This window comes from Aegilops tauschii, chromosome 7 (assembly GCF_002575655.3).
Source record: "Aegilops tauschii subsp. strangulata cultivar AL8/78 chromosome 7, Aet v6.0, whole genome shotgun sequence".
NCBI classification, from domain to species: domain Eukaryota; kingdom Viridiplantae; phylum Streptophyta; class Magnoliopsida; order Poales; family Poaceae; genus Aegilops; species Aegilops tauschii.
This window is the reverse complement of record NC_053041.3, coordinates 31,492,185-31,516,699: the sequence shown is the minus strand read 5'-3', so window position 1 is coordinate 31,516,699 and position 24,515 is coordinate 31,492,185. Positions and strand designations below refer to the sequence as shown.

The 24,515-nt window shown below is 44.7% G+C and overlaps 3 protein-coding genes across 6 annotated transcripts; 2 read left to right on the top strand and 1 right to left on the bottom strand.

The window, feature by feature from the left end:
* Nucleotides 1-9,239: 9,239 nt before the first annotated feature.
* On the top strand, nucleotides 9,240-10,065 carry LOC120968609 (toMV resistant protein Tm-2 netted virescent-like; the record flags this gene model as incomplete). Its single annotated transcript, XM_040395508.2, has 1 exon — nucleotides 9,240-10,065. A coding segment is annotated over one exon (699 nt), but the record flags the coding sequence as incomplete, so codon positions are not given.
* Nucleotides 10,066-10,440: 375 nt separating this feature from the next.
* LOC141028007 (uncharacterized) lies at nucleotides 10,441-16,070 on the bottom strand. 4 transcript variants are annotated; one of them, XM_073505768.1, is made up of 7 exons: nucleotides 15,653-16,070; nucleotides 15,400-15,519; nucleotides 14,976-15,068; nucleotides 13,465-13,532; nucleotides 13,000-13,086; nucleotides 12,051-12,180; nucleotides 10,441-11,209 (listed from the first exon to the last, which is right to left on the bottom strand). In XM_073505768.1, the coding sequence occupies exons 2-6, from the start codon at nucleotides 15,452-15,454 to the stop codon at nucleotides 12,130-12,132; spliced, it is 354 nt and encodes a 117-aa protein (XP_073361869.1). In that variant the 5' UTR covers nucleotides 15,455-15,519; nucleotides 15,653-16,070; the 3' UTR covers nucleotides 10,441-11,209; nucleotides 12,051-12,129. The 4 variants fall into 4 exon arrangements, with proteins under 4 accessions (XP_073361869.1, XP_073361867.1, XP_073361870.1 ...); XM_073505766.1 differs by lacking the exon at nucleotides 15,653-16,070 and having other exon boundaries at nucleotides 15,400-15,624; XM_073505769.1 differs by lacking the exons at nucleotides 14,976-15,068; nucleotides 15,653-16,070 and having other exon boundaries at nucleotides 15,400-15,624.
* A 3,844-nt stretch (nucleotides 16,071-19,914) lies between these two features.
* On the top strand, nucleotides 19,915-22,296 carry LOC109745565 (disease resistance protein Pikm1-TS-like). The gene has a single exon (XM_020304689.4). It carries the CDS (start codon nucleotides 19,915-19,917, stop codon nucleotides 22,294-22,296), a length of 2,382 nt encoding a protein of 793 aa, XP_020160278.3.
* The last annotated feature ends 2,219 nt before the right edge of the window (nucleotides 22,297-24,515 follow it).

Genomic DNA, 24,515 nt, shown 5'->3' with positions numbered 1-24,515 from the left:
TTGTTTAGGCACCATGCCACTGCATGCTAAGATTATTGTCATGTAGTAACTTCAATATTTCCCCCTCCTTTTTCTACAAAATGTGTAAATGTAGTTAGATTTAGGGGAAACATTAGATTTTGTTTGAAAAACCTTCAGATATCTTTGTCGTTTGGATATCAAAGTTCAGTATTATTGCTGCTCTGAAATAGTCTTAATCATATAAGAAGTGTCAACTACTTGTACACTAGTATTTTTATGAAGAATCGAGGAAAAAGGCCATCAAATCGCCTTGAGGTTGGGAGCAGCGGCAACATCAATAAAGTCATAACCAGATAGGTATCATATATATCTAGTCTTGCATGAAGTGATTTTTGTTTTCCATACAAGGTCAATTGCACTGCTTCGCCTTTAGTTCCCCAAACTAAGCTTGGATCTCCTTAAATACTGCTCCCTCCGTTCCAAAATAGATGACTCAACTTTATACTAACTTTAGTACAAAGTTGGGTCATCTATTTTGGAACGGAGGGAGTAGCTACTAGACAATAACATTTGTTTACCCTCCTTGTTTTAAGTCAACAGAGTAATTTTTCATAATAAAATTAGCTGTGCATGTAGCAACTTACCATGCCTTCAAGTGAAATTAATTTAGTCAACTTACTATATTTGAACCGGTATCGCAAATTGTGCCTACAAGCTCAATTATTGGGGCTTATACTTTCCTTCATGATATTATGTCTAGTAGCCTCCACTGCAAACCATATTTAGGAGTTACTTGTTCAATTCATTCTATATCAAATATATAAAGCATGGTCCAGGAAATATCCTTGCAAATCAGTTCAAGTGCCATACTCTTGTTTTGTGTCCCAATCGCACGTATACATAGTCCATTATACGATAGTAGAAGAATGACTTTGTTCTAGTGAGAGTTTGACACTTAAACTGATTTGCAGGAATTTTTTTAGATATCTTCCCACTGATTTGTACAAATGAGTCCTTTTCTCGTGTTTATCTGCCGCCATGTTAAGGACAGCTAGCAAGGATCTACCTATTGTGTGCTTTTTCTCGCATGCTTTTGCTGGACTATGTATTACCTTCTGGTCACACCACCAAAATGGTTGGGTATTGCTTGGTTTGCATGATAAGAGATATGTCTGTACATGGTTTTCTTTGTAAAATGCTCTCTCTGGTTGCCATGTCTCTCGATTTGGAAAATGCTTTGTGCTAGAAGCCGAAACAGTAGTGTGAAAAGAAACAGTAGTGTCTTTTTATAGTGATGATGATATCTTCTGTTCTTTCACCAGCGAAAAGACAAGTGTGCAAAAATCTTCCTACGAAATCTTGGTGTGGTTAAGCTGGCAATTTCCTTCACAATCTAGGCAAAAGACATTCTGGCAGCCATTCTACTTGCTGCACTGCATTTTTTATGTCTTTTCATTCCACATGAGCACGATCATGTGTTTTCACAAATGTTGAAGCTATGGCTATTCATATCTTATTCTGCTGAAATGGTGAATGTAAATACTGTTTACTATAATTTTGTGCCAAAATTATTTGAATTTTCTGGTTGTCACCAAACCTGTGTGAACAATCGCTGTTGATGTTCCCTTTTCTCCTCCCTGCTCTATGTACACTGTTTACATCACCATGGCTATATCTATATAGGAATTCAGCTAGATATGTTAGATACTAGAGTTGAGAAAGAACATAAATATATGCATCTTGCGTTGGGAACTGATGACGGCACTAACGTGGAGATGTACATAGCTGGATGATGCGACAATGAGTTATTGCTGGCCATTGCAACAATTGGGGAGTCGACAGGCGTCAAGAAATATGTTTGAAGAGGCAGACCGCACAAAGATATTTGGAAAAGCTTCATTGTCCAAAGATTGGAAAATACATGACCACAACTACATGATGCCAATCCCCTCCTTGGTCACATAAAAAAAGTTACATAAAATTATACTCCATAAAATGGCCAGCCATACAAATAAAATTGGAACACATCATCAGCTACTCACTTCGTAAAATTACGGCGAGATAATTTGATTTCTTTACTGCCACTTTTATGCACTATATAGGTTGCACACATGCACGATTTAAATTACTAGCATGCAGTAGGTAATATTACGGTGCTCTCCTTTGCTTCACGGAAGAGAGCAGTTCCTTTTCCAGGCTGTAACTTTACCACACATGCTTTTGTTTCTTACGTTTAGAGTTCTGTCCGTGAGAGATAGGCTGGGGTGAGGAATTCTTATTCCTCACCCAGGATGACGAATAGCGCGACCCTGTATATATATATATATATATATATATATATATATATATATATATATATATATATATATATATATATATATATATATATATATATCAACCATGGCGAGGAAGTGGTATGCCATGTATGTAAGGCATGTTCCATGTGTGTATGATGAGTGGCCAGAGTGTCAGGCCCAAGTTTCTGGCTTCTCCGGCGGAAGCCAGAAAGGGTTTGATAGCAGAGCGGAAGCCGAAGCTAGTTACTTGAGATAGCACAATAGGGGATTCAGAACCAGCGCCGCTGCAAAAACTACTACATAATACCGCTTTTGATCATCGTGATCGCTCTTATCTCGTATGTCATAGTTTAGGTAGATGATGAAACATGTGTCTACGGTGACAATGTAAGAGACATGTGATCATTAACTTGTATCGCTATTTCGAGATGATGATGAGATCGACATCATTTGTGTTGAGACTATGTTGATATGATGAGACTATGTTGTACCACTTCAATGATGATGATGAGACATTCCTTTTTCATATAGTTCCAGTGTATGTGTATGTGTAATTGTATAAAACCTGTAAAAATACGAATACAACAACATAAAAAAATACTAGCAGTAGCGTGGGGTATTGGAGTAGTAGCAGCACTACTTACCAGTAGCGTTGGTTGTAGGGGCACGCTACTAGTATTAGCAGTAGCGATGAACAGAGGCGCCCTACTGCTAGATATAGATAGCAGTAGCGCTGGTTCAAACAAGCGCTATTGCTAAAAAATAGCTGTAGCGCTGTAGCAGTAGCGCGCCTGCCCGCGCTACTAATAGCCAAAAAACCAGCGCTACTGGTAACGGTTTTCCTAATAGTGTACACTCTTTCTTGACCACAAACGAAAAGGAACCCATAATAAAAGGTGCATATGGTTTAGAGATATATAAAGAGAGTGTGGGCAATGCTCGAAACTTCGGTTAGATTAGCAGCACGATAAGTAGTGTGATGCATCTCCTGAATGGTGTGTAGGTCATGAGGAGTAGCAATTAGTGTTTCTCTGTTGGTCACCTGAAGATTATTTTCCGCTGTTCACATGCCGATCACATGAATATGTTGGCGGTAAATACTCAATATTTTAGGGATAGACGGTAGGTGTTCTGCTAATTCAACTAACTGGAAGGAATTTTTTACAAGTTACCAGAAAGAATCTAGCAAGAACAAAACAGACGGAAAGTGAATGAAAATATTGAGTATTTACCGCAAGGTCCTTGGTCCCGTAAATGAGCAGTATGGACATGTTCAGTCTGCAAGCCGCATCCACATGCCCAGGGGGGTAAGGAGTATGGACGTGAGTACATGACAGAACTAAGAGAGTGGCATTCTCCAATTCCTGATCACAAAGGGTGCATTACTTACCATGGCCTGCAGGGCATTGTCCGTCAGGATTCTTTCCCTGGCTTTCCATAATTTGGAGAAGTTCATGCCCGATGGATTTGGATCAAAGCATTTGCTGCAGAGGGTATACTTGAGAAGGTAGTTGCTCTCAAGAAGCGTGCCAAGGTGCGTTGAGGAAGACTTAACTTGAAGACGTTCGTTGTGGTGCTGGAGAAGGTGTGGAAAGATCTGGAAACAAAGGTACGGATATAGTTTTTATCGCCCCTTCCTTCTGCTACAAGCGGATGCCCTTCGGTTTGATAAATGCCGGCACCACATTTAAGCGCCTAATCAGCCTCATCCTCAGGTCTCAGTTGGGTCGTAATGCAGAAGTGTATGTTGACGACGCTGTCATCAGAAGCCGCTTGGCAGGGACTCACATGTCGTCTGGAAGGAAGTTCCATCGGACGCGACACCGGCTAAAGAGGAAACTGTTAAGTTGGTCGATTCCATTTGTGATGATTGATCAATTGGTTAGCGTGCCACTTTGTTTCATTCCAATAACACACGGCAAGACACTTTCAGAAATTCCAATTTTTTCTTCTGCGAAACCAGTGACCCCCAAATGTATACGGAACTGTTAGCCTGACATTCAGTTCTTTCCGTAGAAATTGTTAGACATAAATTCGTCACAATCAAACAAGTTTTAGGACAAGAAAACCCTGATATTTCTTTCCGTAGGGACCTTTTTGGCCCTCGCCTGGCAGCATGGAATGAATTACTCACTCGCCTGGAGGACATTCAACTGTCAGGTGAGCCGGACATTTTTCGATGGAACTTGCATCAGAATGGAAAATTTTCAGTCAAATCCATGTATGATGCAATGGTTCATTGTGATGTTCCAGTTGATAACAGGAAATTGTGGAAGCTCAATATCCCTCTAAGAGTGAAGATTTTCCTCTGGTTTCTTAACAGAGGACTCATCCTAACTAGAGATAATCTGGCTCGACCAAACTGGCATGGTTCCAAGACATGTATCTTTTACCAACATGACGAGTCTATTAAACACTTATTTTTTGAGTGCAAGTTCGCTCGGGCAGTTTGGGCCATAGTTCAAGTAGCTTCGAATCTATACCCACCACGTAGTGTACGAAACATGTTCGGCAACTGATTGCGGGGTATTGATAAACAACTTTCTGCACATATTCTTGTGGGAGTGGCGGCCTTATGCTGGGCACTGTGGCTTACCAGGAATGATGCGATTTTTAATAACAAATGTATCTCATCTCCTATGCAGGTTATTCATGTGTGTACACGATGGCTCCGTACTTGGTCTATCCTGCAGAGGCCGGAGGACGGAGACCTTTTTATGATGGCATCTACACGGCTGAAGCATACGGCCAGGGAGGTTTTCTACCCCATGGATGGCGGTGTGACCTACAGATAGGATCTGCCACTCCTTAGGTTGGACATGTTTTTTTGATTGGCATTGTATCAAATTATTTTTTGCTTTTAGGGTACTCTGGACTTTTTCAGCCGTGTGCATCTAGCTATGCAGAGGTCAGGCTTTTTTTCGATGCGATTGTATCACCTTGATATATCTATTCAATGAAATACCCTTTATCGAAAAAAATCAGTTATGTTCGTTGGCTGCTTCTGTACACCGTCAGAGTCCTTGGGCTGTTTGAAATGCTCTGCTTTTCAGTTGTACTTCTGTCGCCTGAATGAACTCCACACGTCACTTGTTAGAATCACATTTTGAATTCATGTACTTTGACTGCAATGCCCTTTATTTCTCTGATGTGTGCCGCGGTGAATTAATCCGTCAACCACCGGCTCGGACCTCTAAATAAGCAATTTGGAAAAAAAATATCAAAGACATGTGGATTTCGAAACTCATAATGAAGTATCAAGACGAGACAAAACATCATGAGCATACACCCGACCTCTGCATAGTTAGCATACACACAACCAACACCAACGCAGACATAAAGAAATCACACCAGCAAATAGCAAAGTCGTGACAACAGGCACTCCCGAGCGAGGATCCTCGGTAAGGGAGAAACATCCCTCCCCCTCCTCTCGCGCCCCCGCGGGCGGCAGGGGAGGAACCCTAGCCGCCGGCACCTCTCCACCTCCCCTCCCCTCTTCCCCCTCCCACCGCCGCCAGAGGGCGCGCCCAGGCGAAGCCCGGCCGGCGCTGGCGGCGGCTGGGACTCTCACCCCCTTGTGCGGCTGGGGCTGGCGCCGGCCGACGCGGTCGGATCAGGGAGCTGCGGAGCGTGGGACGCGGCGGCGCGGCGGTGGCTCTGCGTGTGGCGCGGGACTATTCGACGGGCGTGGTGGGCTGCGACGAGGCGGGCTGTGCCCGGGGTCTGGATGCGGTGCCTCAGCCGGAACTGGCCCTGTGGCGGCGAGGGCCGCGGGCGGCGCTTGGGCGGGCGGCCACCTCTGTCGGGTCCTTCCTGCCTGCTGGAGGTGGGAGATGGTGGCGCGTGCTGGTGGTCGGGGACGGCTGCTGCGACTTTGGATGCAGCTCGGCCAGATCTGGCTTCTCAGCGATGCGGGCCTCGGAAGGTTTGGGCTGCGGGCGGCCGCCTCGACCGGGGCCATGTCGGCTGGTTGGGGTGGCGGCGCAGTAGCGGTGGTTCGGCCCCCCTCTCCTGATGCTTGGGGTGCTTGGAGCTGCGGTTGGAAGTGCGGCCGGAGGGTGGAGCATGGTAGCTCGATGGTCCTCGTCTTTGGCTGGCCATGGTGGTAGGGGCGCTCCGGGGGTTGGCAGGGGTGCCTCCGGGTTTTTGCTGTTGCCAGGGGTGGCGACAGCGGCCTGGCCCCGGTTCGAGAAACGGTGAGGTGGCTGCGGCGTGCCCGGTAGGTACCGGTGGCTTTCCCCTGTCCTGTTTCGGCCGGCTGGGTCCCATTCTCGCCCAAAGGGCCCGCCTTTCGGACAATAGCGTCTGGTGGTCCGTGTGGAAGGAGGTGGGGTGGGCTTGGATGCCAGGGCGGCGACTCTAGTGGTGGAAGCCCGGTGCTCGTGGGCGGAGGCCGTGGCTCAGGTGCTTCCCGGTGGCCATGGTCGTGTGGGCGGCGTGGTGGCCGGGGGATGACGATCGTTGGTCATGGTGCGGCTTCCGTACCTATGCCAGGGGCAGTGAGCGTGGACCGGGGTGAAAACCTGCTCTGTCTTTGGGCAGTCCGGCGGCGGCGAGTTTGTCCCCTTCTTGAAGGCGCCGTCGCGGTCCTCATTGCCCGTCGTGTTGCTCCAGGGGAAACACTGACCCCTCGGTTCGGGCGGTGGCGGCACTCTGGTGTCGTAACCTTCCTGAAGGCGCCGCCTTGGAGCTCACGGTTCATCATCTGGAGCTTCATGTCTTCACGGTGGCATGTTCACGGTTGAGGATCCCTGTAGCTCTCGTAGTGGTGGGGTGTGGTGTTGCTGCGCCTAGCGCCTATGTATCCAGCCTTGGGTGTGTGCGTGAGTTGAGGTGGCGTGTGTTTGTATCAGATTGTGGTTGTTTGTAGCTTTATATATAAAGCGGGGCGAAAGCCTTTTTCGGTAATAGCAAAGTCATAAAGACCAACGCTATGCCTTGGCGGATGAAAGAACAAAAAAGGGTAACATTGATCCTGGTCGAATAGTTGCAGCCACTGAATGATGTAAGCGTACATGGTCCAGACATGACATCCACGCTAGTTGTAAATCATGCACACGCCAAGGAAATAGCTAATTATGGAGCCATTGATGACAGGGCAAGAGAAGACATCGCAACTGAAATCCCAGGTTGGAGACAATCCGGCAATCCCACTCTTCTATCGCCAGTGTGTATCACTGTCCCGCCAAAGCCGTGATTATCACCGGCAATTGCCATGCACCATCTTTGTAACGCGGCGTCTCAACGAATGATCGCCGCCACTGATCGCCACGCTTCGCCTCGATGCCTCAGCCACCGAAACCAGTGTACCAGCGAAACATGGAAGCGTCCATCGCAACCCGAACCTGCCATCATCCACTGGTCCACCTAACCGGTGCAGCTGCACGACGATGCTCACAAGAGAAAAAAATGACACCATTGACATCATCGTCCGATCCGAGCTAACGCGGACCTAGGGTTTCTCTCGGAGCAGTGGGCAGGCAGGTGAAGAACGACATCAATAACACCTTCAACAAGGTTCGTCGACCCGAAAAAAAATCCGAGCACCGCTATTGCCGTCCATCTTGCGGCAGGCAATAAAACCGTCCCACGAAACACAGGCTGAGAGAACCACGCCACCGTCTCGTGAGGTGGCTGGCTGTGGTGCGATTCGTTGCCCATGCCCCGAGCGGCACCACACTTCGAACAGCGTCCGGACGCGATGCAGAGCACCGGAACTCCGGAAGCATGCCGGCCTCCGAGTGCCACTGAAAGTGACCCCGCCACCATGCCCTGCTGCCCATGGGAGCGGCTGGGGCGAGAAGGGTGTTTTTTTCTTCTCCGATTGTTTTGTTCTTGTGTGAGAGAACTGTTCTTTCACGTTTTTTATACATTTTACTCGGCATTCTCTTCATTTTCTAACTTCTCGACAAAAGGAACTCGGCAAAAAAGTTGGCAGTATGAAAATTTGTTTATTCTAGTAGTGATTATGTAGCACTTTTATTTGTTGCAGGGTATATTTGTAGCACTTGTGTATTCAAAATTTCCAATTGCTTAACCATTGTTCCTCGTGAACTATATATTTGATAATCCAAGGACAAATTGTAATCCTTAATCACTGCGTACAGCTCAACAGCCAACAACCCGAACTAACATATCATGCATGGACTTTGCAGCCGCCCATCTCCTAATATGCCCACAGCTAACGACAGATCTCTACAAATTTGTGGCACAACTTGGCAATTAATACCAGATCCGTGACTTTATGCGAGCTGGACGCCTGGACGGCTATGGGCGCGCAGATTCCCCTGTTATCTTAAGGTAGGGTGATTGGGTATGGAGTTGGCCATCATTGGCAACTAATCCTATCACCAAAACAATTAGTTCCAGACAAGCTGTAATATATGGCTAATGGCCTACGTCCACGGTTCGACGCTCTGGACGCGAATAAACCCTCGTGTCCTTTGCCTTCTTTCTGGTGTAACATCTCCGCATAATGAGCCAATAATTGAGAGCTTTGCCTGTCTTTTATATTGGCTGTACCTAACGAACACTTTACATGTGGGGCGCATATGCGTCCATCCCGCATGCAGTATTATTATTTTTGCTAACCACAAGGAGTCGAGCAACCCAACGGACAGGACTCCGCCACATCATTGTAGAGAGGAGCATATTTGATGGGTTAGATGGCAAGAAACGGAGATAAGTTAATCTCAATAACCTGGCCGGTCTGTTTATGATTATCATCCCAAGTTATCATTTCGAAGTCCACACCCGAGCTCCACCCACCCACACCTCGACACAGCTCACAACATCAGCTGCCCGAAAGACTGGCCGGTGGCGGGGAGACTGCCGCAGTGGGTCTGTTCTTTGCCAGACAGTGCCTTCATCCCGGCGCCAGGCCGGCCGGAAGCGAGAAGACATGGAGGAGGCGCCCGTGACGGCAGCCACGGGGGTCTTGGGGCCCGTCGTAGAGAAGCTGGCTGCTCTGCTTGGCAGTGAGTACAAGCTTCGGCGCCAGACTCGACGCGACATCAACTTCATCAGATCCTATGGGCAATATGGGAGAGCGAGGATCTTGATGTGGCAACCAAGGAGTTGAAGATGGAAGTGTTGTATCTCGCTGATGATATGGACGATGCCATCGACGACTTCATCCACAGCATGGAGAGTTGGAAGAAGGCTAATGGGTGCTCCCGCTCCATAGAGGCCAACACCCAGACAAGCCCTTTCCAAGATCTGAAGAAAAGAGCCATTGATGTGTCTGAGCAGTTCCACAACAAGTGGAAGACCAAAGCTACGTGCAGTTTATTTTCAAGGAAAAATTCCGTCTCAGGCACCAGCAAGCCGAAGCCCCGGGCTCCCTTTGTCCTCGCCGATAAGTCACAACTTGTTGGTATGGACGTGCCAAGGGATAGGCTCGTCAAACACCTGGTAGGAGGAGAGGAGAGCACACATATCAAAATGGCATCCATTGTTGGAATGGCCGGCATGGGGAAAACAACCCTTGCCCGCCTTGTGTACGAGGCGATTGAAAACAAGTTCCAGGCCTGGGCTTTTGTGTCAGTCAATCCAGGAGGTAACATCAAGGATGTTCTCACAAGTATTCTCCAACAAGTGGGAGCTGTACTGCCCTCTCGCGCCCGTACAGAGAAGTGCCTCATCAACACCATATCAGAGTTCCTCAAGGAGAAAAGATGAGCAAAGTTTATAGCTTGAAGTTGAAGTTGCTTTTACGTGCACGTGTTGTGTGCATTTTCATTTTTGTGCTAAATAACAACACTGAAAGATATATGCAAGTGTTTTGCTGTTGCTCCTCCAAAATCTAACTAAACCTCATGTTTCCTCATATTGCTGAACAATTTTAGCACTAAAAAAAGGTAAATATAAGACTATTTATGGTGTGTGTTCTATAATGTTGAAGTTAAAATTTTTACTTAACTAAAATTGTAAACATGGTAATATCTCCACTGTTGCCTGGCCAATTAGTAAAATTTAATGAAATTATAATTAAACTAGTCAGCAACCCGTGCGGATGCACGGGCTAGTTTGATATTCAATAACATTTTTATTTTAAATGTTTTATGACTTTATTGCCAAGTGAGAATATAATTTATAGTTACCTTTTCAAAAAGATGTAATTGTTTTCTCATTGATATTCGAACAACAACAAAAGAAGTAAAATTCATGTCCACGTGTTTTTGCTTTATAGCTTAAAGGAATGAAAATTGTGACAGTATATGCACATGTGCTCTGCCCGGCCAGCGTTACCTTGAAGTGATACATTCTGGAGTGAACCATATACAAACCAACTTAACTAATTAACACAAATTTGATATGGGCAAGTGTAAGTTCCTTTTTTTAACTTAACTTCCTTGTCCAAGTTAATTGAGTTGGGAAACTATTTTGCCTGGTATAGATGGTATAGGAGTTTTTTGCCTGATATGTTTTCACTGATTTTTATGCCAAGGACCAGGTTCGAATTTAAGCGCACAAAATTTCAAGAACCATTGAACTTTGTAGTATTTGGTGACATGTATAAGATGAAACCCTTGATCACATGAAAAGGATTACACCACGTAGTCTAATCTATGTTATAAGAATTTAAAGTACAACACATTTCCCAACTGGATGTATCATTCGACACAGTAATAAGAAAATATGATTGACAATCGACGTGCTAGCTTCCTGTCCATTGTTTTATATCAGTTAGTTTTTTACAATAATATCTATTCAGGCCAGATAAGACAAAAGCTGATCACCACGTACATGTAACCTGCTGCAATGATCGATTTCTTCGGACCAAGTAAATAAATATGTTGTCAGTTTGTCCTCAGCAGCAAATTGAGTTTTTCTTTGCAGCAGACAAAGTGATCTACAATCATAAAAAAGCCGCCAAGTAAATCTATTTTTGTTACCAGTTTTGCCATCGGCAGCAAATGGAGCTTGCAGCAGACAAAGTCGTATGAGATCTGAAAAATAGAACCAATTATCTATTGCTGAATATAACTTTAATTTGGATTGCTTACAGACAAAAAAAATTGAGAACTGAAAAACAGAAGGAAAATCACATTATTTTTTAATAAGGAATAAATCATTTATAGATCAACATAAATTGTAGTCCTTCTATTAAAGTCTGCTAGTAAAGTGGCAGAGAATGGATCATCTATGACACTTAAACCATCATGCTTGGCTACCAATTGTTTTCTCAAAAAGGTTAGGACCATAATCTATAGAGGCGTGAATCATTAGTTTGAAATAAGAGAGAGGATGCCTAGATACACGAAAGTAGCATCTAATAAGGCTTTCTACTATGCTTGATATCAATGGATCGTGTAAAAAACAGTGTATATATATGAATCACGCTAAGCTTGTGGCTAGTTGGTCTTATATATCATGCTTGCTGGAAAAGTAGTAGAAGAGGGAAAATATGGTGATGGATTCAACAAACTCTGTGTACCTACATACTTTAACAGAAGTATGATCAGCTTCGCACCAATATTATCAGCGGGATGACATAGTGGCCATTTTATAATGTATGATAATATGTGTATCGACTGAAACAGTGGGTTTTGTCAGGCAACAATTTATCTGACATCTCAGGAACCATCTGATATTTTCTGCCAAGGCCACTGTGATCTCTAACGGGACTCATATCTGTTCACTCTGTGGTTACCAACATAGTACATCTGTATAACACCACAGAACATGAACTTGGCATCTACGGCACACCAAACAAAAACTGTATTGAGATGAAGATATATGCAGATATCTGATATCCTTATGTGGAGCATCATCAAAGTTGTAATATACCTGTTGTGAACTGCAGTAATAATTTTTTTGGTAATAACCTCATATATGACAGAGAAGTCTTGAGTATGGCACGTGGAAATTATACTCCATGGTATATTAAATGATGGCAAGCATTTCTTTCACCAATTTTCTGCAGATAAAAACACGTAAAGGATGGGTGAAGGGCAAATAATGTTGTAAGGACTCATATGGAATTGCAGAGAAACCATAAGACATATATGCACTACCAGAAAACAGACTTTTCCCCACGGCTAAGAACCGACAGGAAATTGCCAAATCCCGTCAGGAAAATATTTCCTGACGGTTACCCGACAGGAAAATTCCGCCAGGAATAAAACGACAGGGAAATCTTTTAATGCCTGACGGTCAGCCGACAGGAATTATTTTCCTGACGGTTATTCCTGTCGGCTACCCTCAGGAAAATCTCAACGCCGTCAGGTTTAAAAGTCTGAGTTATTATGACGGCCAGCCTACAGGAAAAATGGCATGCAGGAAAATGAATTATGTTGGGCATGTAATTTTCTTTCTTTAGGATCAATGTTGAGCATGTAACTGACAAATGCATATCCTTCTATAATTATAAATTTATTAGCACATATCAATGGTCCATGTATGATCCCATTAAACCAAAATCCACATCATATCTTCGTACAAGCATCCAAAATCAGTATATACATAGCACCTATCCATCCATTAATCCATGCATAATTGAACATCTGGTAGTTGACATCTGAAAATTTTAACTATTGTTGTGTTATTTGCTCAACAGCAGTAACATGACAGTTGTAAGTATACATGCCACCACTCAGAATACTCATCCATCACATTGCACAAAGCAATGCAATGATAACAAAAGACTCATGTTTCTAAGTCCACTGGTTCATGATCTGGATCATCACCTACATTTCACAAGTTTCTAAGTCACCTTAGGCTACCACCATGTTCTCACCATCATTGTTGCCTCCAGTGTTGCCATTGCCAACGTGGTCGCCCATAGCACCATCCTCCAAGCTAACAGGGGATGACTCGGTGTTCCCTGCAAAGTCATGTACACAATTAACGGGAGTAATATTGAAAAGAGAAGGAGGTGATGACCAGCATCTTTCACCAGAGTTGTTATCCTCTTAACTCTTTCAAGCTTCATCTTTTGGCATATCTATACAATTGATCCTACAGCCCTTTGAATCATACATTTTATATTTTAAAGTGGCTCCACAACATAATCTGGTCCACTTGATGATAATTTAAATACCATTACAATACTGAGCAAAACACTTCAAGGACCAGAAAAGGATGTTCATTTAGTATTTCTTTGTATATCTTAGATACGGCATATGGCAGCAACGCAATCATTAGATGTTATACTACATATTGTCGCTTTATAAAAAAAAGGATTCGATTAAGCAATACTCACCGATAGCTTCATGTCCGACCTTGTGCCCACTAGGACGGCATTCCTAACAAGGTCCTGCCCTCTTTGCCCTGATGAAAAATGTGCAATCTCAAGATTCCAATCAAGGATAGATGATTTTGTGCAGAACAAGAACTAAAGATTTCTGGAAAAGAAAAGTATACTTGCAGGCGGTGGAATAACAATTTATCTATGAAGATGACCAAGAAGGCAAGAACTTAAGAGATGGCATAATCCCCTAATTTTAGATATATGGTAAATTCAGCTTCATCTAAACTAACATGATGTGTGAGATTCAATGCACAAGTGCCAAAGACCGGGAAAAAAGACATGAACTAAATCATGCTCTCAAAGATCCAGCATACTCTGCTTAACAGCTGCAGTCAACCCTTCTATCTCTAAGGTAGGCTCATAAAAAACAGATGTTTTATTTGCTACATAGTCCAGGATGTTTCTCACATCTTCATGACAGTATCCTATGAATGCCGTCGGGTTCATGTTGTGTATTCTTGAGAACCTGAGGATACTAAGAGCATCTCTTGGTGTCAAGAATCATTTTAAACACATATTCATTGTGTTGGCAAATTAAACATCCTGGTCGACCCTCTAAGTATTAATAAACAGAACAAAGAAGCTCCATGCAGATATTAAGACTGCCAGATGAAACCATATTGTGCAGTATCCACATGCCCGAACCACTTAAAAGATCGTTGTAATGCACAATGCTTTACACAAAACAACAGTAAGCATAGTTACCCTAGATTGCAATGAGTGCAAATGACAAAAATTAATGGTCTATCACTAATACATGAAAGCAAAATCATGAAATCAGTACTACCATACTGTACTTATTAGAGAGGAATAAACTGGGGCCTTTTGCCAATAGAACGTACACTCTCGACATCAAATTCATCAGCACAATGACCCCGAAGAATCTGATTTCGTTGCCACTAAATATTCGATAGAGATGAGAATGAGTGAAAGTAAATGGAAGAAGACATAATTGAAAAGCAGAAAATAAATAGGTTGCAAAACCCACAACAAATTTTTGAGCATTATTGTCCTTATATTTGAGGGCTCTGTCTGATGCATTTTTCAAAACATAATATGCCGCAACCTCGAGATTTCTGCATGTCAACAACCATTGGGCGTATCGAAATAAATAAATTTATGTGCAGTTCGGCAAGAATAAAAGGGAGCTCTCCAAAAGAACCTTTTCAGTTTTTGAATGACATCAACAAACGGGATGGCTATGTAACAATACAACAAGCAATTCATCGACTGAAAAGTGACAACAGCTAATAATTGTTTAACAAGCAAAACATTAAGACAAGCATGATATAGGTTTTGCCTTTCACTTCACTATAGCTACGGTATATGGATTCCTTCCTTCCGCACAAAGATTTCTGAAGGTGTAAAGCAACAGCTAAAACAGGCTGGCACCATTATGCAAACCGTTACTTACATCTGAAAAACAAAAGATGAGCAACTTGGTTCTTAAAATGAATGCTTACCAAAAAATAAATTGTCAAAGGAGGCAATATCTAGAAGTTGTATATCCTGAATACACTTCCTGAAAGCATGCACTTCATATCCTGAATGCACAACTAGAAAGGATACAAATTAAACGAACATGAACCTTTCCAGTTTTTCAGTGAGTTACCAATGAGATTGCTAATAGCACACCTAACGGTACCTCCTAAACTTTGAGCTAGCATAGAGAACAAAGACATTTCTTGCAACATGAAAACTGAATAAATCAATATATTGGAAAGGAAAGTAAAAGGCCATTCTCATGGAACTGACTATCATTTCACCAATGAGCAAAGAAAAAAAAATAGCCTGCTGGATCTAGATTCTTAAATAAATTATAAGCAAGTGAATCAAGAAATAAATAGCATGTATTCTTCGCTTTTGACGACCAAAGTCAAGACTTACCACAACAAATGGAGCAGTTAGTCTGGAGAAAAGGAAAGGATGATTCAGTTGCCATATGAACAACAACCCCAGAGTGGCCAATGGACCATGCGACAAGAGGAGAACAGAGCAGCAGCCGCGCTGCACGTAGACAGAAGATGTTGGTCATCTTGAAGCAAGAAACAAAGAGGCTTCTTGGAAACAAAGAGGATTGATCAAAGAGAGAGCAAAGAGAGAAAATAAAAGGAAAAAAACAGGGGAGAAGCAGAGTTACCGTGACGAGGCGAGGCGGTGTAGGTGAGGTGGGGCGGCGATGGGGGATAGGGGAAGGGAGACCGGTGGCGGTCGTGGGATGGCGGACGTGGTGACCAGCGGTGAAGGTGGGGCGGTGGAGCTGGTGCAGGTGATGTGGGGGCGGCGATGGGAATAGGAGAAAGGAGATCGGCGGCGACGAGGGGGCAACGGCAGTTGCGACAGTGGAGACGGTGGTGAAGATGGGGGCGTGGGGTGGAGACCAGCCATGGAGGTGGGGTGAGACGGCGGCGGCGGCGGCGATGAGACGCGCGATGCGATCTGGGAGGTGGCCGCTGGTTGAGGAGACGATTGGGGAATTTTTAGGTAGGGTTTCGTTTTGTGTATGCTTCCTTTGTTTTCCCTGTGGGCCACCACACACACGAAATAGGAATTCACTCGAACCTTCCCGTCCATTGCCGCCACAAGGGAGAGCGAAATTTTCGCGTGGGCAAGCAGCTGGTTTGGCGCGAACATGGGCTCTGGCGCGAACATGGGCGTGAACAAGGAATTCACTCGAACGTATTTTCCTGTGAGTTATGTTCGACCCTACAGGAAAATGCCTAATTTTCCCCGCGTCTTAATTATACCCGTCAGGATAATACATATTCATGTGAGCCTCTTCGGGCCTCACGGGAAAATGGAACACCGCGGGGAAAAGTGCGGTTTCTGGTAGTGATGGTGGAAGTCATACTGAAAACAAACATTATTTGCTACATCTGGGGATATTTTAGCACTCGTATTTCTAAGCTGGATGGATCCTTCTCAGTTACAAAAAGGCACAAATTTTTCATTTGCTTAGAAATTTTGTTCTGAAGGCAAGATAAGTATGCCAACAATATGCACTCTGTACGTTTTCTATAAATTATGTAATGAAACACCGGAAGAATGTTTTGACCAAAGGGAGTCATGAAATACCTTAATAAAGAATGCCAGCAAGTTTCTCTGAAAATATTACACGATGTAACATAGGGAACAGTTATCTGTAGTGAAGTGTTCCATACATAAGGAAACACAGCAAAATTTCATTATGACCAGAATTTTTTACTATTTAACATTCAGGGAGAAGCTAATGTCCACATGACACATCAAATACTCTGCACTATCTCACTGCCGTAGGCTATAACACATGTCGCTAATGACTGGCCTATAAAATGGAAAATGTTAGTACTTGGCTGTACGTAGCATGTATTTGGAAAACGGCATGGTACAGAGAATCTTCCCGCGCAACGGATTGCTGGCCGCCCGATCCAGAGAGGTCTTCCACAATGCAGGCTACACGCTGGGTGGACTGCCACGAAGGGGGTGGTGCATGATGCGTCGAGCATCGGACACATCGAGCGAACATTTGCATTTGAGCGTTCTCTTATGATCAATAGCAGTTATGCACAACATTTTAAAACAAACTCTTACTAAATCTGAATGTATTTTAATCTTAAATAAAATCTAAAAGTACGTCCCTATATATAACCTATGGACGTCTTCTTGATGGCTTGGTCTATCGCACGATAAAGCACAGATGGTAAGGCGGGTAGGAGTAAGCAAACAATTAGGTTCTTCAGATCGTATACTCATACAGAAGGTTCCACTAAGCTGGAACATAGAGGAGGTAGTGGCAGATAAATTTTATAAATATAAGCATCCTTATTTCCACGCCCCATCCAAGCATGTATCTACATATGTAACTTTCCACTAAGCTGGAACATAAAGGCTGGCCAAATCTGAACGACCAATGTAGCCAAATATGAGGAAAAAAATTATAGTCGTAGAGGTACACAAATTACCTTCTATGGAGAGGAGTCTGGGAGGAAACAAACGTCAAGATCTTGGACAGAAAACTTTGCAGGGGATGGCAATCTAGCAGAGACCAGATGGGAACCGATGGGAGAGATCATGGGGACGTGACACCATAGGCTTGAGGTGAGGCATCGATTGGTGGTGAGTCATGATTGCAACATCAGATCAGGAACACGATGAAGGAGAAAAGTTCGGTTGAGGAGCGGCTGCAACTTACCTTCTCAAGGTCCAACATGCATGGATTGCATCTTAGGGCACAAATATAAAAAGATTGGAGAGGAGGAGGATCCAGGAGAGGGATGGCTTGGATGGATCGCGGCGTGGACGCATGGGACAGGCGAGGAGGATGAGGAAGAGTTGCGGCGCTAGAAGATAGAGTCTGGACTCTTGAAGATTCTGTGAATTTTTTTTTTGACGGGAGAGTAAGGTGGGACAACACGTGTGGACTCTCTTTCATCTATTTTTTTTACAGTAGACTAAGCGTGGGACAACTTGAGAGGACTCTATTTGATCTAACGGCTGCCAATACCTAATTTGGAGATCAAACGGACGATAAACCTGCTTTTCAAGGATTAACGTTGCGGCTCTAATGATGCTTCCAATTAGTAAATACAAGATTTATATGGTTTTCATCTTGAGCCGCCACCACTGATGGAAAACTGAGGTGGCCTCCTGTGAGAATCTGCTCAGAATCATCTAGCAAAGATTGAACAACTGTTAGAGCAGATTCATCTCGAGATGGCCAGATGGGATAAGGAACATACCTTCACTGGATGAATCTGCCATCTCTTATTCTTTTCTTCCTTCAGCTTCTAGGGCCTACAGGTTTGCTCTCTGCCTCTCCCGATGCTCCAGTAGGTCGGTTTTGCCACTGTTCAGAGCAAAACCAACCTTTTCAGCTAGCTAGTTTAGTTTGTGCGCTGATATCCCCATTGGGACCTGCCGTTCAGAGCATAACCACCCTTCTAGGGCCTGCCGCCTCGAACCTCCTAGGGGGCAGGGCATGGTCTTACATCTAGCTTCTATCCCTCGCTGTCATCACCAGAACACACTTAGCTGGCTAGTGCCAGTTGTAGTGCTCCTCGGCTGTCAATTATGTTGGCTGATTTTGGCAGCACCCACCACAACAATTTTAAATGCAATGTAATGATTTTCTCCACACTATTTTCTCTCCATTTGCAATCCTAGCATCTCTTCTATTCTGCTTTTGCCTCCCTACATCTTTGCGAGCAATGCGAAACCACCCTCTCTCCATGGACTCATGCTCTGCCACACCTCCCCAAGCAACAGAGGCGCTGTCATACCCTCGGCATCTGTGTGTAGCCAACTGGTAGAACCACAACTTAGTGATCCATATCTAGAACCCGGAGCATGGTCCTCAGAGCGGCAACACGGGTGGAACCTTGGCAGCCGCCCCATCCTCCTAGTGGGCATGGTGTGTGCGTGGATGGGTGGGCAACTGCCCACATGAGATTCCCCAACACGTCACCACTAGAAAAACAAACAATAATTTCTGAACGTGACCATTACATGTGCTAACTTTCAACTTCAATTTATTTTCGTTTGGGGGAAACATAACAGAGAAATCTCTTTGGGTATATCTTAATGTAAAACTGGACCCTTCAGATAAGCGGTGCCGGTACATGGGCACTATTATCAACTTTCGCTTTGACATGGTTCTGTGTGGTATCCAGAGTCTCCACTCCCTCCAGCCTCCACTCCCTCCAGCCTCCACTTCAATTTGCCAGCTTATTTAGGTCCCACTGTCATCGGGCTCGAGAAAGAGATGAATAGTGTGACTTGAATTAATTTCACATTGATGTTAAGAATTCATCAACTAAAATTCACGACTTCATGTTGTACTATAGTATTAAATTTGAAATTTTGAACGGACGAGGATCACTCAGTTTAGACATTAGAGTGAAACTGAGCAAGATATAATTTTTCAAAGATTTAATACAACTTTAGTAATTATGCTCTACTCCCTCCATTCACATATTTAAGATGTTTTAACTTTTCTGTGAATCGAATGTATATAGACACATTTTAATGTGTATGTTCGCTCATTTCAGTTCGTATATAGTCCATATTAAAATATCCAAAACATCTTATATTTGTGAACAGATGGAATAATACTTTGTGAAGATGGTTGGCTACAAGTCAAAGAAGCTTGAGAAACAGGGACAGGCCATACGGAATATGAAAAAACCTGTCAAATTTAATAAGTCAACCAATGCCACACATATACTGTGAAAAGGGCCTTTTTTAAATCGGTGCCCTTGGTCACAATATGAACATTATGAAGCATATAAATTATGAACCGATGTAAAACATTCAGTTCAGTCAACAAATAACGAATCTATATCCTTATGTAGCATGGGAATTAAGTAAAGGTAACTAGCCCATTAAGCAAACTAATAAGATTATCTATTTGACTTGTATAGGTACATGGTCATAATTGATGATATTTGGCATGGTGGAGAATGGGAAACAATCAGAAGATCTCTTCCACTGAATACTCTGGGCAGCAGAATTGTCACAACAACTCGTATTAATGCTATAGCTGAGAAGTGGCGTGATGATTTTGATGCCTTGATCTATAAAATGGACACTGAATGGGATTATGTTCGTGAAATATGGGCCTACATAATTGGTGAGGAAGATGTTGCCGCTGGGATGGTAGCAAAGTTTGACATGGTTGCCGCAGATTTTGATTGTGACCATCCTGTTGTGCACATGTGCGGTGGTATGCCATTAGCACTAGTCTGTATGTTTTCAGCGTTGGCAAAGGAGCAAGAACAACAAGGGCTGCATGTAAAGAAGGCAAGTGATGTACAAGATAGGATTTGGGAAAAAGTAAAGCGAAATGGAATCCAGAATACTCCAGGTTTTGAACCATTGGTCGAGAGTTTGCAGCTGGGCTACATCCATCTTCCTCATCATATGCTGAAGACTTGCCTTTTGTACTGCTGTATATACCCTGAGGGTCGGGAGATTGAAAGGGGTCATTTGATGAGGAGATGGACCGCAGAAAGATTTGTCTGTAAAGAGGAGATAGCAAAAGGTTATTTTGAAGAGCTTGTTAACAGGGGATTGATTCCGTTTGTAAAGAAAAGATACAGTGAGAACTATGGCAAATACAGAGTGCACCCCGTGATGCGAAATTTCCTTAGATGCAAACTCCGAGAAGACAATTTCATTACATGCAGTTCTGATATTCCAGCGTCATATGCCTGCCGAATCCGTTTGCTCTGTATCGATGAGGATCCGATGTCAGACTCAGGCTCTGTAACGGATGATGGTCCCATGTCAGAAATTGATTGGTCCCATATTCGGTCCCTTGTTGTGTTTGGAAGTGCCAGGAGAGCCCGCTTGGGACAGTTGAAATGTCTGCGTGTGTTAGATCTTCAGTTCAATGAGGGTCTTGAGAATGACGATCTGAAGGATATGTGTGGCCTATTCCGTGTGAGGCACCTGTTTGGCCTTCGTGGGAGGTTTATAAGTGAGATCCCACCAGAAATACGGGGGCTGCAGCATCTGGAGACTTTGGAAGTGAGGGGAACACGGATCACAGGCCTACCCGTTGAGATTGGAAAGCTGCAGCATTTGAAGAACCTGGACTTGAAGCAGAACGAGTATCTCAAGGAGGTGCCTAGGGTGATCCGAGACCTGCAGCATTTGGAGAATCTTTCCTTGAATACAACAGGCATCACAGAGCTACCCAGGGAGATCATCACGAGACTACCACAATTGAGGAGCCTTGACGTGAGTAGAAACCCAAAAATCACCGAGTTACCCAGTGAGATTTGGAACCTCCAGCATTTGAGGACACTGAATTTGGGTAACACACAGATCACACAACTGCCTCGGGAGGTTGCGAACCTCCAGAATTTGGAGACTCTGAACTTGAACCGCACACGTATCAGAAAGCTGCCTCGGGAGATCGGCAAACTGCAGCATCTGGAATCACTGAACTTGTACCTTTCATTGGTGAGGAAGATACCGATGGAAATGGAAGGACTTAATAAACTGAAGAGTTTGGTAACAGATGGGTTCAACGCATTGCCCTGGGAAGCTGCTAAGCTTTCACGATTGTTGGGATTGCCCGAGGGTCTCTGCCAAATTTGGAAGAACAGTGATGTGGTGTCTTCGCTAGCCGGGGAGATCCTGCATTTGAAGTTCACTCAGCTATTGGGCCTAACCATCGGCACGAAACAGATGCGCATCCCGCGGTGGATCAAGGATCACTTCAGTGACCTGGGCACCTTGGACATCAGGGTCTGTAAGCTAGAGGAGGATGGTCTCAAGATTCTGCGGGAGATGCCCAACCTTCAGATTCTCGACCTGTACTTCGAAGTCGTTCCGAGAGAGCCGGTAGCCATCAGAGGTGGAGGGTTTCCCAGGCTTATGAGACTCACTATTGACAGCCGAGTGCCACGGGTGTTCTTCCAGGAAGGAGCTATGCCCATGCTCGAATGGCTTGTTATCGTGTTCCAGTTCTATGCTGGCCCACCAAATAGAGATCCTGTCGGTATCAATCATCTCACGGAACTCAGCATAGTCCAGATTCGTTGTGAAAAGGAATGCTACAGCGCAGACGCCCCATGCATCAGCGCCACAATTGACGTCCTTCGAGAAGAAGCCTGGGAGCATCGCAACGATGTGTTATTTTCTGTCACTGGTTACCGTTCAGGGACTTACGCAGCGAACAAAAATAGTGCAGATATTTTGGAAGAGGTCAATGACGCTTGCAGCAGTGAGACGGGCGAGTTCGAACGAGGAGGAGAGCAGCAGCAGGGTGAGATGGAGGAAGAGCGGAGCCAGGCATAACTGTCATACACGAAATATAATGGTAACCAGTCTCACACTCGCAATGTAGCAGCTTAACTGTCATGCTTTCCATCAATTATATATACGAACACTAATTTTAACACTGTTTCATCTTTCCTTTTTTTTTCTGCCCTTTCGGTGGCATGCAGCTGCAGGCTATGTGGCGCTTCCCCACGTATCGTCCGTCCCAGACCAGACGTGGTGACATCGGGGCTACACAAGACGCACAGCCTGCCGGCCTGTACTACAACACTACATCCACGACGCTTTGTTTTTCCCTTACATGCACCGTGTTTTCAAGATATTTCCTTGCTTCAATGTCCCATGCCGGCCTTACTTCTACCTGTACTATTCAACAAGCAGCGCACGTGGGCACTGCGTGTACTGTGCAGCCGCGGCGGCTGGAAACATTAGGCTCTATCGCCGCGGGGCTGCTTCCCATCCACCCACCTTCTCTTTGCCCATGTGTCATATGCCCTTCCTGTTTGTGGCGGTTCTCCGGTGGGGTCTTCAACCGGCCTTGTCGCGGCGGCCCAGGTGGCACTCCACTTTGTGCACTGCTACCAGACACACATGTGTGTGATCAATAATCCTAGACCTACGAAGGGTTACGAAGGGGCTACGTAACTTCCCTTAATTAGTTCTCATGCTCCTCCTGATTTTGAGTGGGGTGGGCCCCGCCTCTCCCCAAATCCCAATCATATTCTACCAACTGGCTAATTACGTAAAAGTTTCGTAACACCCTACGTAGATGTAGCATTGCCGGGTGTGTGACCTCGGCCGCTCGATCGCCACGGTTGTTAAAGCCGCGCCGAGCCTGCCGGACCAACTTCCCCAGATAGTCCTCCTCGTCATGTCGTTGTGGGTCCTCCCCATTGGCCATTCTCAGTCCAGATCCGAGCGCCCTGCTACCCGATTTGGCGCCCCATAGATCCCCCATTCGCCATTCCGCTGCTAGTCACCACCTCCTCTTTTCGTTGTCTCCGGTCAGATCTGGGCTCCCCGCCTCCATATTCGTCGTTCTCCAGTTGCTTCCTGGTGACCCTTGGCTGCCACCGATGATTCCTCGACCTTTCCATCTGCCGTCTTCAGCCAAATCCGGGCGGTCTGCTGCTGGATCTGGCATCCCACCCTACTCCTTGATCGTTTCTTTGGTAGATATGAGCGTTTTGCTATTGGATCGGGTCGTCATTTGTTCTCCTCGAGTCGGCTGGTTGGTTTGCTAGGTCATTTCGGAACTGCATGTGCTCTCCCTCGGTCGCGGTTATCTCCCTCCTCGGTGCCCGGTTGATCACCTCTCCTTTGGATCTTCAGGTTCTCTGGTAGGCGGGGTGGTGGCCAACTTGGCTGCACGGGATGCTTGACGCATGGCTAGTCCGTGGTTGCCTAATCCTAGCAATGGCACTTCACTTGTACTATACATGCTTTGATGCGCCGTATCTTGTTGTTGATGTTCTCCGGACGATGCTCGCAGCCATAGTTGGTTGTGTTCTATTTGGCTCTATTTGGGATACCCAAGACCCCATGCATTTGGTGTTTAATCTTCGTGTACCATTTGGGTTGTTAGGGTTATGTTTTTATGTCTTAGGTTGTAGACTTTCTCGTTTTTAGGTCCATTGTGTTGTTTGGATTGCATCTTGTTGACACTGTTAAGTTATGGGCTCATGGTGTGGTGTAGGCCGTGCCATCTTTGGCTATTTATTGGTCGTGACGTCATTGCCATTGTACCTTCTTTCGTTTTTAATGAAATACATGCAGCTCTCCTACATGTTCGAAAAAAAACTGCAATGCAACAGCGGAAAGGTAGATATGAATTATTCCACGAGAGAATGGGATGGGCATGCCTTAACCCCACAAGACTAAACTCGCAAACAACACTGACTAGCCAAATCATATTATGACTGATGCGAGAGTCTGGCCCGTCTGTGGCTCTGGGTCAGTGATGACTTCTTTACCTGTGACCGGGCATCTGATCAGTCAGTGATGACTTTTTTATCAGTAACCGGCTAACTGACTGTTCAGTGATGATGCACTAGCACTGACCGCCGGAATGTCACTGATGTCCAGGCTGGCCGACCAGTGACATATTTTCTATAGCATCATTGGGCTGCACTCCTACCTAGGAGTGCAACCCCAAGCTGCTAAAGTGCAAGACTCGTACATAACACGATACACAAGCACATCAACTCTCATCTCATAAAATCATTGCATTTTATACA

Bases quoted from the DNA above. Each gene is read 5' to 3' on its own strand.
- LOC141028007 (XM_073505766.1), bottom strand. From the start codon at position 15,547: ATGACCAACATCTTCTGTCTACGTGCAGCGCGGCTGCTGCTCTGTTCT. The intron at 13,087-13,464 runs GTGAGTATTGCT...ATGACTTTGCAG, and splicing joins GGTCGGACATGAAGCTATCG to GGAACACCGAGTCATCCCCT. The intron at 12,181-12,999 runs GTGAGAACATGG...TTTTATCTGCAG, and splicing joins CACTGGAGGCAACAATGATG to AAAATTGGTGAAAGAAATGC.
- LOC109745565 (XM_020304689.4), top strand. From the start codon at position 19,915: ATGGTCATAATTGATGATATTTGGCATGGTGGAGAATGGGAAACAATC.